Source organism: Suncus etruscus, chromosome 1 (assembly GCF_024139225.1).
Source record: "Suncus etruscus isolate mSunEtr1 chromosome 1, mSunEtr1.pri.cur, whole genome shotgun sequence".
Lineage (NCBI taxonomy): Eukaryota > Metazoa > Chordata > Mammalia > Eulipotyphla > Soricidae > Suncus > Suncus etruscus.
Genome location: NC_064848.1, coordinates 197,355,798 through 197,368,654, shown reverse-complemented (window position 1 = coordinate 197,368,654; position 12,857 = coordinate 197,355,798). Strand labels below are relative to the sequence as shown.

The window sequence follows — 12,857 nt, the reverse complement described above, 5'->3', positions numbered from 1 at the left end:
GAAGCAAAAAAAAAATTCAAAGTGTAAGGCAAATAATATTTTCTAAGCCTTTGGGTTATAAAAAATGCAGGTGGATTTGCTTATGTGTCAATTCTGGACAGAACAAATAAAACCTATTTCTTATTAAGAGTCAAGTCAAAAACACTTGAAAGCCAATGGCCTAGAGCAGTTGTTTTCCAAATCTGGCCCAGAAACTTCAGAGGGTCCCAAGCCACTCTCTCAGGGTACTGCCAAGGTCACTGTGATGGTTATAATAACCCTCAGTGTATCTGCCCTGTTAGCCCTTTTTTCCCACGAGCACCAAGGGGAGCTCCCAGAGGCAGACACAGAGTGTGATCTCAGATGGGAATGAATGCAAAAGCAGCTTTGAGCATCCATTTGCCTTCTAATAAACCTACCAGGAAAGTGGTTTACAAAATCACAAAGCCATGCCACGTTTCCTCACAAAATGTTTTCCTCCACCAAACACAGCTGTTCTGCAGAAAATCTCACAGCACCATTTTATAGCTGCTAGAACATCATTTGTGAGGATATAGCAGGTTGATTACTGCTCTTTTTGAGATAAATTATAAATCTTTAGCTAGTAAGAATTATGTCACCAAATAAGTCATGCTGATTTCACTGTTGAAGGTACAGAAAAAAGTCCTTGTCCTTGTGAGTGTCTCAGTGAGTATGGTAAGATGAAAAATATAGCTAGGGGCTGGAGCCATAGCACAGTGGGTAAGGTATATATCTTGCACATGGCCAACCAGGACCAACCATGGTCTGATTCCCGGCATTCCATGTGGTCCCCAAGCCTGCCAACCTGATTTTTTTTTTTTTTTGGTTTTTGGGTCACACCCGGCAGCGCTCAGGGGTTACTCCTGGCTCTATGCTCAGAAATCGCCCCTGGCAGGCTTGGGGGACCATATGGGATGCTGGGATTTGAACCACAATTCTTCTGCATGGAAGGCAACCGCCTTACCTCCATGCTATCTCTCTGACCGCAATATTTAAGCACATAGCCAGGACTAACCCGAGTGCCACTGGGTATGGCAAAAACAAACAAACAAACAAAACAAAACAAAACAAAACAAAAATATGGCCAGGCAGGGCCCCACCACTATAGACTCATCCTTTCTTCTTTGTATGCCCAGTGACTTCATTTTCAAAAGGGATCTATGTACATACAGTTTATAAAATTCTTTAAAATATTTGTTTTGATGCATAACTGAAGGGTAAAATAAGCAAAAATAAAATTTTCCTTGGACCTCAGTGGGTAGGGTGTTTGTCTTGCATATACCTGTCCAGGTTAGATCCCTAGTGTCCCAAATGGTCCCTCAAATACTGCCTGTAGTGATTCTTGAGTGCAGAGTCAGGAGTAAGCCTTCAGTATGTTGGGTGGGTGTTGCTCAAAGACAAAGTAAAAACAATCAATCAGACAGACAAAGAAAATAGTTCCATCCCCAACTTTAAATTGTACTACAAAGCAATTGTCATTAAAGCAGCATGGCACTGGGATAAAGACAGACTCTCAGATCAATGGAACAGACTTGAGTATTCAGAGAATGTTTCCCAGACATACAATCAATTAATCTATGATAAAGGAACAAGAAATGCAAAATGGAGCAAGGAAAGCTTCTTCAACAAGTGGTGCTGGGACAACTGGCCAACCACATGTAAAAAAGCAAACTCGGACCTCCATCTAACACCATGCACAAAGGTCAAATCCAAATAGATTAAAGACCTTGATATCAGAGCTCGAGCCATAAGGTATATAGAACACATAGGTAAAAGATTCCATGACATTGAGACTAAAGGCATCTTCAAGGAGAAAACAGCACTGTCCAAACAAGTGGAAGCAGAGATAAACAAATGGGACTATATTAAGTTGAGATGCTTCTGAACCTCATGGAAATAATTAAGAGGATACAAAGGCCACCCATAGGATGGGTGAAACTATTCACCCAATACCCATCAGAGAATGGGCTAATATCTATACAAGGTACTCACAAAAATTAACAAGAGTAAAACATCTAATCCCATCCAAAAATGGGGAAAAGAAATGAACAGACAATTCCTCAAAGAAGAAATACAAATGGCCAAAAGACACATGAAAAAATGATTCATATCACTAATATCAGGGAGATGCAAATCAAAACAATAATGAGATACCATCTCACACAACAGAGACTGGCACATATCACAAAGAATAAGAACAATCAGTGCTGACGGGGTTGTGGGGTGAAAGGAACTCTCATTAACTGCTGGTAGGAATGACATTTTGTTCAGCCTTTATGGAAAATAATATAAAGATTTTCCTCAAAAACCTGGAAATTGAGCTCCCATGTGATCCAGCTATACCACTCCTAGGGATATATCCTAGGAACACAAAAGCACAACACAAAAATGCCTTCCTCATACATATATTCATTGCAGCTCTATTTACAATAGCCAGAATCTGGAAACAACCCAGATGCCCTTCAATAGATGAGTTGCTAAAGAAACTGTGATACATATTCACAATGGAATACTATGCAGCTGTCAGAAGAGATGAGGTCATAAAATTTTCCTATACATGGATGGAAATGGGATCTATAATGATGAATAAAGTAAGTCAGAAGGAGAGAGACACAGAATAATCTCTGTCATCTATGGGTTTTAAGAAAAGTAAAAAAGATTATTGTAATAATATACAGAGACAATAGAGAAGAGGGCTGAAAGGTCCAGCCCATGATATGAAGCCTGCCACAAAGAGTGCTGAGTTGGCTTCCCCCCTCTCTCCGTACTCCAGGGGGAAGGTGCATAGGGAGGAGGGTGGGCAGACATCTGGCTTCCGGTTCTCTCTTTGATTCTGGAGACCAGCTCTTGCCGGGTATGGGGTTTGGGGAGGCCCCATACCAGAGCCCTTCTCCCTGGCCTGGGGAATGCTGGGAGGCTTGGCAAGCCCCAGCCGTCCTTGTCTTTTTCCCCTGACTCCAGGCCTTCCCTGAGTGCCAGTTCAGATGGCCAGAAGTGGGTCAGGTGGACTCTTAGTGGTCCTCAGGCTTCCCCCCTCCCTTCGTACTCCAGGGGGGAGGTGCATGGGGAGGAGGGCAGGCAGACATCTGGCTTCCAGTTCCCTCTCTGATTCTGGAGACCAGCTCTTGCCAGGTATGGGGTTTGGGGAGGCCCCATACCAGAGCCCTTCTCGCTGGCCTGGGGAGTGCTGGGAGGCTTGGCAGGCCCCCAGCCGCCCTTGTCTTTTTCCCCTGACTCCAGACCTTCCCTGAGTGACAGCTCAGATGGCCAGAAGTGGGTTCAGGTGGACTCTTAGTGGACTCTAGTGGTCCTCAGGCTTCCCCCCTCTCTCCATACTCCAGGGGGGAGGTGCATGGGGAGGAGGGTGGGTAGACATCTGGCTTCCGGTTCCCTCTTTGATTCTGGAGACCAGCTCTTGCCAAGTATGGGGTTTGGGGAGGCCCCATACCGGAGCCCTTCTCGCTGGCCTGGGGAGTGCTGGGAGGCTTGGCAGGCCCCCAGCCGTCCTTGTCTTTTCCTCCTGACCCCAGGCCTTCCCTGGGTGCCAGCTCAGATGGCCAGAAGTGGGTTCAGGTGGACTCTTAGTGGTTCTCAGGCTTCCCCCCACCTCTCCCTACACTAATGGAAATGCGCTTTGGAAGGAGGGCGGGCCGTTTTAGTACTGGTTTATGTTGGGACAGTCACTGGAAATTTTTTCTCCTTGTTTTCCTATTGATAGTACTGTATGCATATATTTTATATATCCATAACATCCATCTTGTATTGTGACCTTGATACCGCCCTACAAATCTCATTTCTAATATTTTACTGCCTCAGTCCCAACCCTTATTTCCCTCCATCTTCCCATGTAGGTGCAGCTCATGACATGAAGCTCACCACATAGAGTGATAAGTGCAGTTAGAGAAATAACTACACTGAAAACTATCATAACAATGTGAATGAATGAGGGAAAAAGAAAGCCTGTCTTGAGTACAGGTGTGGGTGGGGTGGGGAGTAGATAGATCTGGGAAATTGGTGGTGGGAATCCTGCACTGGTGAAGGGGGGTGTTCTTTACATGACTGTAATCATACAACTACAAATATTTGTAATCACGGTGTTTAAATAAAGATAATTTATAAGACTGGAGAAATGACTACCAGGGGTCTCAAACTCGCGGCCCACGGGCCGTTTGCGCCCCTCCGTACAACATTTTGTGGCCCTGCCCTAGAGGAATCTTTTTTGTTTTGTTTTAGTTGTTTGGGTCACACCCCCAAATGTTCCTTGCATTCAAGGATCACCCCAACTTTGCCTCCTGCAGCCCCCAGGTAAATTGAGTTTGAGACCCCTGGACTACACTGACAACTACCACGGCAATGGTGGTGAGTCAGAGAAAAATAATGCCTATATTTAATGCAGGCAAGGGGTAGGCAGAGAGGGAGAGGGAGGGAGGGCACTGATGGTGGGAATGTTGTACTGGTGAAGGAGGGGTGTATTTTTTATTTATATAACTGAAACCCAACTACAAACATGTTTGAAACCATGATTCTTAAATAAAGGTCTGTATTTAAAAAAACAAAATGGTTCCAATTTTCAAAAAAATAAAGTGGGAGAATACCATTACTTCATAAATCCTGTCAGATTCTTCACAGAAATCATCTCTTTGATGCATTCAATAAAATCCTAGCCATTGTAAATGCATACAATTATTCTTATTTATGTAAGGAAATAAAGATACAGAAAAGTAATTAGCAGGTTTCAGCACTAATAAAAGATCATGTAGAGATATTAAGCCAACTCTGTGTGACACCAACTATGATGATGATGACACCAAGACTGTGGGTCTTAGACAGGAAAGGAAAAACTTGAAGTCTGTAGGATGGCCCTTACATTATTATTATTATTTATTAAAAGAATATTCAGCCATTTTGAAATATAGCCATTCAGCACTTGATGAAAGTTGAAAAATTTTTTAAACTGATTACATTGTAAATTATGTGCAAAGTGATTGAAAATGCAATTAATGTAAATTTTACTCAACTATTATTTTTATGATTTTATGGATGACTAAAGAAAGCTGAAGAAAGGAAGGATAGGGGAAAATGATCTATGTACTTAAAACCCCCCCAAAAAATCACTTTTCTTCTCTACTGTGGTAGATTATCCTGTGTTCTCTCTATTGGCCCTGGCAAGTGTGGCCTTGTCTGAAGTTATCATGAGTGAAGCTGAGGGGGCCTAGATTAGGTTAGAGCCTCAGGCCCATGGCTGGTGTCCCTATATGAAAAACTATATGGAAAAACTCTAGAACACAGGCCCTCTGAGCGGACACCAAGGAACAGGAGAGGCTGAAAGTGTAGCATTGTGGGGTCAAGAGAGGGAAGTCAAGGATGGCTTGTGAACACTGACAGCAAGCGGGAGAAATGAGCTCTGCCACTTCATGCCCAGGAGACGGCAGGAGCATCTCGCTTACACCTGACCTCTGATTCTTACCTGAAAAAGGGAGATAATCATAGTTGGTCTGAGTTAACCAGCACATGGTCAATTTTCACTGCAGCCCTGGGAATCGATAAACCTTTCAAATTAGCAAAGTTTGAGCTGTTAGTTTTTAAATAAGGCATCATTGTTGGCCCTCCATGTGAAAAAAACAGACATTTTCATGTATCTCTAGTTTTTTTTCCTTTTTTGCTCTGGGTCTGCTGAATTGTTAAGAGTGAAATCATATGAGTCTTACTAATGCTTTATCTATCAGGTTTATTTTTTTTCAAAGAACCAATTCTTGCTTTCATTGATCTTTTGGACTGTGGATAGCAAAGAAAGACTCTTCAACAAGTAATGTTTGAAAAACTGGTCAACAACAGGCAAAAAAAGTGAATTCAGACCTCTTCTTAACACCATGCACAAAGGTCAAAAAAAATGGACTAAGAACTATCTATCACACCTGAAACCATAAGGTATATAGACAAGAAGTCTCTATGACATTGAAGCTAAAGGCATCTTCAAGGAGGAAACCGGCCAAGCAAATGAAAGCAAAGATAAACAAATTGGGACTACATTAAACTGAGAAATTTATGCACCTCAAAGAAGACAGTGATTAGGATACAAAGACTAACCAAAACAATGGGAGAAATTATTCACTCAATACCTTCTGATAAGGGGTTAATACATACGCTATACAAGGGACAAATAGAACTTAGCAAGAAAAATCATCTAACTTCATCCAAAAATGGGGAAAAGAAATAAACAGACATTTCCTCAAAGAAGAAATACAGATGGCCAAAAAGCAAATGAAAAAAATGTTCCACATCAGTAATCATCAGGGAGATGCAAATCAAAACAACAATGAGCTATCATCTCACACCACAGAGACTGGCACACATCACAAAGAACAAGAACAAACAATTCTAGGGCAGACGCAGGGTGAAAAAGACTCTCATTCACTGCTCATGGGAATGTAGACTGATCCAGGTCCAGTTATTTTTAGAAAACAAAGTAGATATTTCTCAAAAAACTAAAAGTTTAGCTTCTATATTATCCATAAAGACCACACCTAGAGACCTACCCTTGGAACTCAAAAACATCATACAGAAAAGCCCTCTGTATTTCTGTGTTCAGCACAGCTCTATTTACAATAGCCAGACTCTGGAAACAATCCAAGTTCCTAAGAATTGATGAGAAAATAAGAAACTTGGGTCCATCTAACACAATGGAATACTATGCAGCGGTTAGGAAAAATGAAGTCATAACATTTGCTTATACATGGATGGATATGGAGAGTGAAATGAGTCAGAGGGAGAGGTATAAACAAAGAATGATCTCATTCATTTATGGGATATAAGAAAAATAAAATATAGTATGAAAATAATATCCAGAGACAATAGAGACCAGTAGAGGTCCAATAGAGACCAATAGAGGCCAGGAGGACCAGTCCATGGTAGAAAGTTTGCCACAAAGAGCAGGGGAGTGCTGTTAGGACAGAGAAGGGACTATTATAACAATGACAGTTGGAACTGATTGCTCTGGACAAGAATGGGCACTAAAAGAGAAAAAAGTGATATGCATGATATCCCTTTAGTAACAATATAGTGCAAACCACAGTGTCAAAAAGGAAAAACAGAAAGAGAGAAACAGAGAGATATAAAATGCCTGACGCAGAGGCAGGTCAGAGGTGTCTGGGAAACTGGGGACATTGGTGGTAGGAAAAGTGCACTGGTAAAGGGCAGTGTACATTCTATGACAGAAACTCAATTGTTAACAATTTTGTAACCACAGTGCTTAAATAATTATATAAAAAAGTGAAAAAATTTTATATAAATATAAAAAAGCTTTCATTCTAGGGCCTTTATCATTACCATTACTTAACACTTTGTACAAGTTTAGCTAAACATAAAATATTTACTACAAACATCTTAGTGTTAAGATATATGACTTTCAAGCTTATTCCTAGATCTTATTTATAATAAAAGTATAAAACCAAGGCCATGGAGATAATACAGCAAGGAGGGCATCTGCTTTACATGTAGCTGAGGTTCAACCTGTAGCCAGGTTCAACCCCTGGCACCCCATTTGCCCCTGCCCTAACAAAACCTGCCAAGAGTGATCCCTAAGCACAGAACCAGGAGTCAGACCTAAGCATCACTAGGTGTGGCCCCAAATCCCCTCCCCAACCCTCCTCCAAAATTACGAAACCACTTACCATTAAAGTATAAAAAAAAGTTAGACTTGGTCAGTTGATTCTAACTGTATAGACACAGGAACTCTGAGCAACCAACACTATATTATCATACTTTGGGGAGGGGGGTTTGTACCACAACCAGCAGTGTTCAGATCCTACTCCAGGCTTTGTGCTCAGGGATCATTCCTATTGGTGCTGAAGAGGACCGTATGGGATGCTGGGAATTTACCCCCACCTTGGTCATGTGCCAGACAAGCACCTTATACCCACTATACAGACTCATCGACCCCTTCAAGACCCTTCTACAGGTCCAGGAAAAGAGTTTGCCACCTGATACCAGGAGGAATTTGGAAACTTCATAATGATGACAATGTGATGCTAACAAGTCACAGGTCTCAGCTCCTGAACCAGGATGGATAGATGGCTTTGTGTGAACAGACAGATAGCTCCTTGAGAACAGGCAGCTTCATGAGTGTGAGAATTGGCACCGCATATCAGGAGAAATCATGCATACAGAGAACTGAGAGCGAGTGAGATAGTCCACACAGCAAACAATGAAATTAGATCTTGACTGAACATCAGTCATGAGCAAAATCTGAAAGTTAAAGGACTAGAAGTTAAAAAGAAAACTTTTTAGCCTTCCTGTACTCGCATTAGAGAAAGATTCACTGAACAAGACATCAAGAGTATTAATGATAAAAGACCAATGGATTTGGCTAAGTTAGAAATAAGTTAGAACTAAGACTTTATCTTAGTTCTCCCTTCATCATCTTTCCCTCCAGAGCTTGAGGGTTGATCCAGGGTGATTTGCAAAGCACCCTTCCACAAACTTACTTTTCTTTTAAGATGAGCAATTTCCCATCATCTATTACAAACAGAAAGTTGCCAATGGGAGTTCTACCTCTCCAGTGACTGTTATTCTTGATGGGGGTGGGGGAATCATATCTGATGGTTGCTCAGGACTTACTCCTGGGTGGAGACTTGAGGACCCTTCTTGGAGAAGCTTGGAGAATCATACTGGGTCTCTAGGATTGAAGCCTGGTCAAGTTGCCTACAAGGCAAGTGCCCTACCTGCTGTACTATGTCTCCAGAAAGAATTATTATTCTTGTATGTAACAATGTAAAATATAACTTGAACAGTTACCTTTTCAGTGCTTACTAGGCACATTAATTTACTATTTTCAAATGTTACACTATTGTATTATTACCCTAAAAGAGAAGTAAAAGTGATTACCACTGTTGGGGTTGGAGTCATAGTATAGCAGGTAAGGAATTTGTCTTGCACATAGCTTACTCAGATTAGATCCCTGGCATTCCATATTGTCCCCTGAGACTACCAGGAATGATTGCTGAGTGCAGAGCCAGGAGTAACTAGAAAGCTGTAGGGTGTGGCCCAAAAAACCAACAATGACAGTAGCAGCAGCAGCAGCAGCAGCAACAATAATAGTAAGTAAGAATAATTCACCACTGTTAAGGATCTAGGATTTTATTTTTGGTTTTTGGGCCACAGCCAGCTATGCTCAGGGGTTACTCCTGGCTCTGCACTCAAAAATAACTCCTAGCAGATTCAGGGAACCATCTGGGATGACAGAAATATAACCTGGGTCGGTCATGTGCAAGGTAAATGCCCTATCCACTATGCTATCACTCCGGCCCCCAAGGATCTAGGATTTTAATCCAAGACACTAAAATCCCCAATCACCTTGTGACAGGTTCAGTCAAAGCGGGCTAGCGGTCTCTAAGGTACACCTAGTAACTAACTGTCATTCAAATATTTCAATGGTCAGGCCAGTTGGCCTGAGTTTGATCCCAACACCAAAAAGGTACCTGGAACCCTGCCAGAAATGATCCTGAGCACAGAACCAGGAGTAAAACCAGATACAGAAGTACTTGCACTAAGTCAGGCCTGTGGAGCTCTTTGAGGGGTGCAAAGACCTTGTGCCAGCCTGGAATGTGAGGCTCTGCCCCTGAGGAAAAACATTTCTGATAGGAAGAATAAGAGGTTCCCTTTCCAGAAAGGGCCCTCCAATGGGCTACAGGCCTGTTCACCTACTCTTCAGGGCTTATGCTTTCTGGGACATCGGCAAGCTCTTGGAAGTGGAGCCCTTTGTCCCCCTCACTGCCCTCGAGCACCCAGGGCTACTGAGGAGCTGCTCAGGGATCCTTGATCTCTCCTTGGAGTCACAGACCTCTGCCCTGTATCCTCTGTTGCATTCCTTTTGCAGTTCTCCAGAAAGAGAACTTCTGAGGTTGGCCCTTGAGAAGTCTGGGTCTGGTCCCCTGAATCAACAGAAAGCCACTAAGAAAATCTAAAAGCTGCACTGGTGAAGGGTGTTTGACGTGGTAGGACTGACTCTCAAACATGACAAACTATGAAACTGAAAAAAAAAAAACCTTTAGTAAGAACAACCCTGTAAGCATAGTATTTAAATAAAGGGATTTAAAATTTTTTAATCTAAATATTGTCACATTTCTTCCTTGTCCTATTTGTCAGATTCCTCATTGTCATATTTCTTGTCATGTCCTTGTCATAGTCTTCATTGTCATATTTCTTCCTTTGTGTTCCCTCACACTAGTATTAAATATTTTCAGAAAAACAATCAAGTCTTCAGTGTAAACAAATGGAGAGGGGGAGAAATAACAACAACAACAACAACAAAAAAGAAATGATCTCTAAGCTCAAAAGTCAACAACTAAACAGGAAGATTTGCAAAGGCTTCTGGGAGCCGGTGGGCACCAAAGAAGCCAGGGAGTTTCCTCAGCCTGTGTCAAGGGGATACCTGTCACCTGGGAGAAACACAGGCAGGAAGGAAGCTACTCCCGAGCACTGGGAAGCACAGGGCCATGGAGCTGGAGAGAACAAGGAAAGGGAAGACAAGAAAGACTTACTGTGGACTGAGTTTGTGCCAGGTATTCACCCTCCATTTTATTCAGACGCACGTTAGTGTCTTCCAGCAAGTCCTGAATATTTTCCGTGTGTCGCTTCTGAAGATCAAACTTCTCCTTTTCCATTTCAGCTACAGCACTGTGGAGCTATCCAGGGAAAGGATAAAAAATAGACTGTCACTATTATGGAAATACTGCTTTGCCACACACACACACAACACACACACATACACACACACATTTAAAATAGTGATCTCAACAACAATAACAAAATGGTAAATTGGTAAACATGTCTTGGAAGGGAAGATATTTTCTAAAGAGCATCATCAGAAAAAAACTATGCCCTTGCTTTCCTGAATTGAAATTGGCAGCTGATGAACAATTAATTATTATAGGAGTTATTTACCTGACATAAAAAGAATAAATGAATACAACAGATAATGCAAAACCTCAGCAAAAATGTCGGTGTTGACCTAGAATTTTTAATATATATATGTGTAGGATTTGCTATCAGTTAGAAATCTCACTGCATGCACATATATCTTATTTATAAGAGATTTTGTACAAGAATAATGTTCAAAAATGCTTTCTTCCTCTATTTAACCCCCCAGCAAGAAACGCACTTTAGGCACAAAGGACACAAAGCCAGTCTTCAGAACTCAAAGAGAGCATGAGCTGCCTGAGGACTGTCCCCTCAGAGGCCTCGCGCACAGGTCTTGATTCAGAGCATGAATGCGCTGCTTAAATCTAGAAATGCAGACCTGGAAACAATGAAATATCTATCTAAGTCAGGCAGAGAATTTTCAGGAAAGAGATGATGCAGTGGTTTCAATTCAAAGGTTGAAAAGCTGAATTTCTGAAAAATTAGCCTACTACGGCGGCGCTAATTTTGCTTCAAATTTGTTGGCTGTATGTAACACACAAAAAAATATTTCAGGGTATAGGGGCCGGAGATATAGCATGGAGGTAAGGTGTTTGCCTTGCATGCAGAAGGATGGTGGTTTGAATCCCGGAATCCCATATGGTCTCCCAAGCCTACCAGGAGTGATTTCTGAGCCTACAGCCAGGAGTAACCCCTGACCACAGCTGGGTGTGACCCAAAATCCAAAAACAAATTTTTTTCAGGGTATTTATTTAAACTCAAGAGCAAGAGAAAAGTAAGTTTTTAAATAAAAATTATTCGAAGAAACCATTAGCTTTAGAGAAATGAGACCAATATGTGAGCAGAAGCCATTTCTATACAGTCTAGACTCTTTAGTACTTTTAAATTATCTCTCATTACATATACTTTTCTGCAAACTCTGTGAACTGTAGTTATTTTCACAATGAAACATGTGCTTCCCAGCCATCAACCTTTTTGCTGCTTCACCGTTCTGAGCTCACCTTCTTCTCCCACTCATTCTTCAGAGACTCCGCACTTTGTTCGCACATCTTTTTCAGCTCTATAATCTGGTTTTCTTTAGTCTCTCGAATAACTTGACAGTCGCGGATAAGGGTCTGAACTGTCAAAAATGAAGAAAACAGAGTTAAACTAATTCTAGGGAGCACAACAAGGGTTTGGAGATGAATAGAAAGGGAACCAGTCAACAGGCAGTCCCCCTTTCTCACCACATCCCAAATCTGGCTTCAAACACATTTTCTCCTCTTTCTCCTCTTTCTCCTCTCTCTCTCTCTCTCTCTCTCTCTCTCTCTCTCTCTCTCTCTCTCTCTCTCTGTCTCTCTGTCTCCCCTCTCTCCCCTCTCTCTCCTCTCTCTCTCTCCCCTCTCTCTCCTCTCTCTCTCTCTCTCACTCTCTCTCTCTCTCTCTCTCTCTCTCTCTCTCTCTCTCTCTCTCTCTCTCTCTCTCTCTCTCTCTCCTTTGATTCCATGTCTTTGGTCCTGTCCATCATTACTCAATTCTAACAGTGACCACAGTATCTTCCTTACACAGGCTCCTCATAAGCCTTAAGATACAGCTGCTTCCAGGTTAAAATTCACACCACCATAGAAGGTGGACACCTGGCTCAGTGGCAGATCATATATGCCTTGCAAGTACAAGGTCCTGGGTTCAATGCCCAGTACTGCTTAAAATAAAAAGTAGCAAGACACTGGTTAGTCTGAGATTTCATGTCATTCCATGGCACTAAAAGTATAGGAAGGAAGGAAGGGAGGGAGGGAAGGAAGGAGGGAGGGAGGAAAGGAGGGAGGGAGGGAGGGAGGGAGGAAGAGAGGGAGGAAGGGAGGGAGGGAAGGAGGAAGGGAGGGAGGGACAGAGGAAGGGAGGGAGGGAGAAAAGGAAAGGAGGGAGGGAGGGAGGGAAGGGAAGGGGTGAGAAAAGAGGGA

At 42.2% G+C, this 12,857-nt stretch overlaps 1 protein-coding gene across 1 annotated transcript in view; it reads right to left on the bottom strand.

The window, feature by feature from the left end:
* Window positions 1–12,857, bottom strand: part of CEP112 (centrosomal protein 112) — a 429,834-nt gene that overhangs the window by 348,937 nt on the left and 68,040 nt on the right. The window contains exons 9-10 of the mRNA XM_049768363.1: window positions 11,919–12,037; window positions 10,539–10,682 (exon numbers count right to left, since the gene is read on the bottom strand). Of these exons, the coding sequence (XP_049624320.1) occupies window positions 10,539–10,682; window positions 11,919–12,037 (263 nt within the window). The remainder of the gene's footprint in view (window positions 1–10,538; window positions 10,683–11,918; window positions 12,038–12,857) is intronic.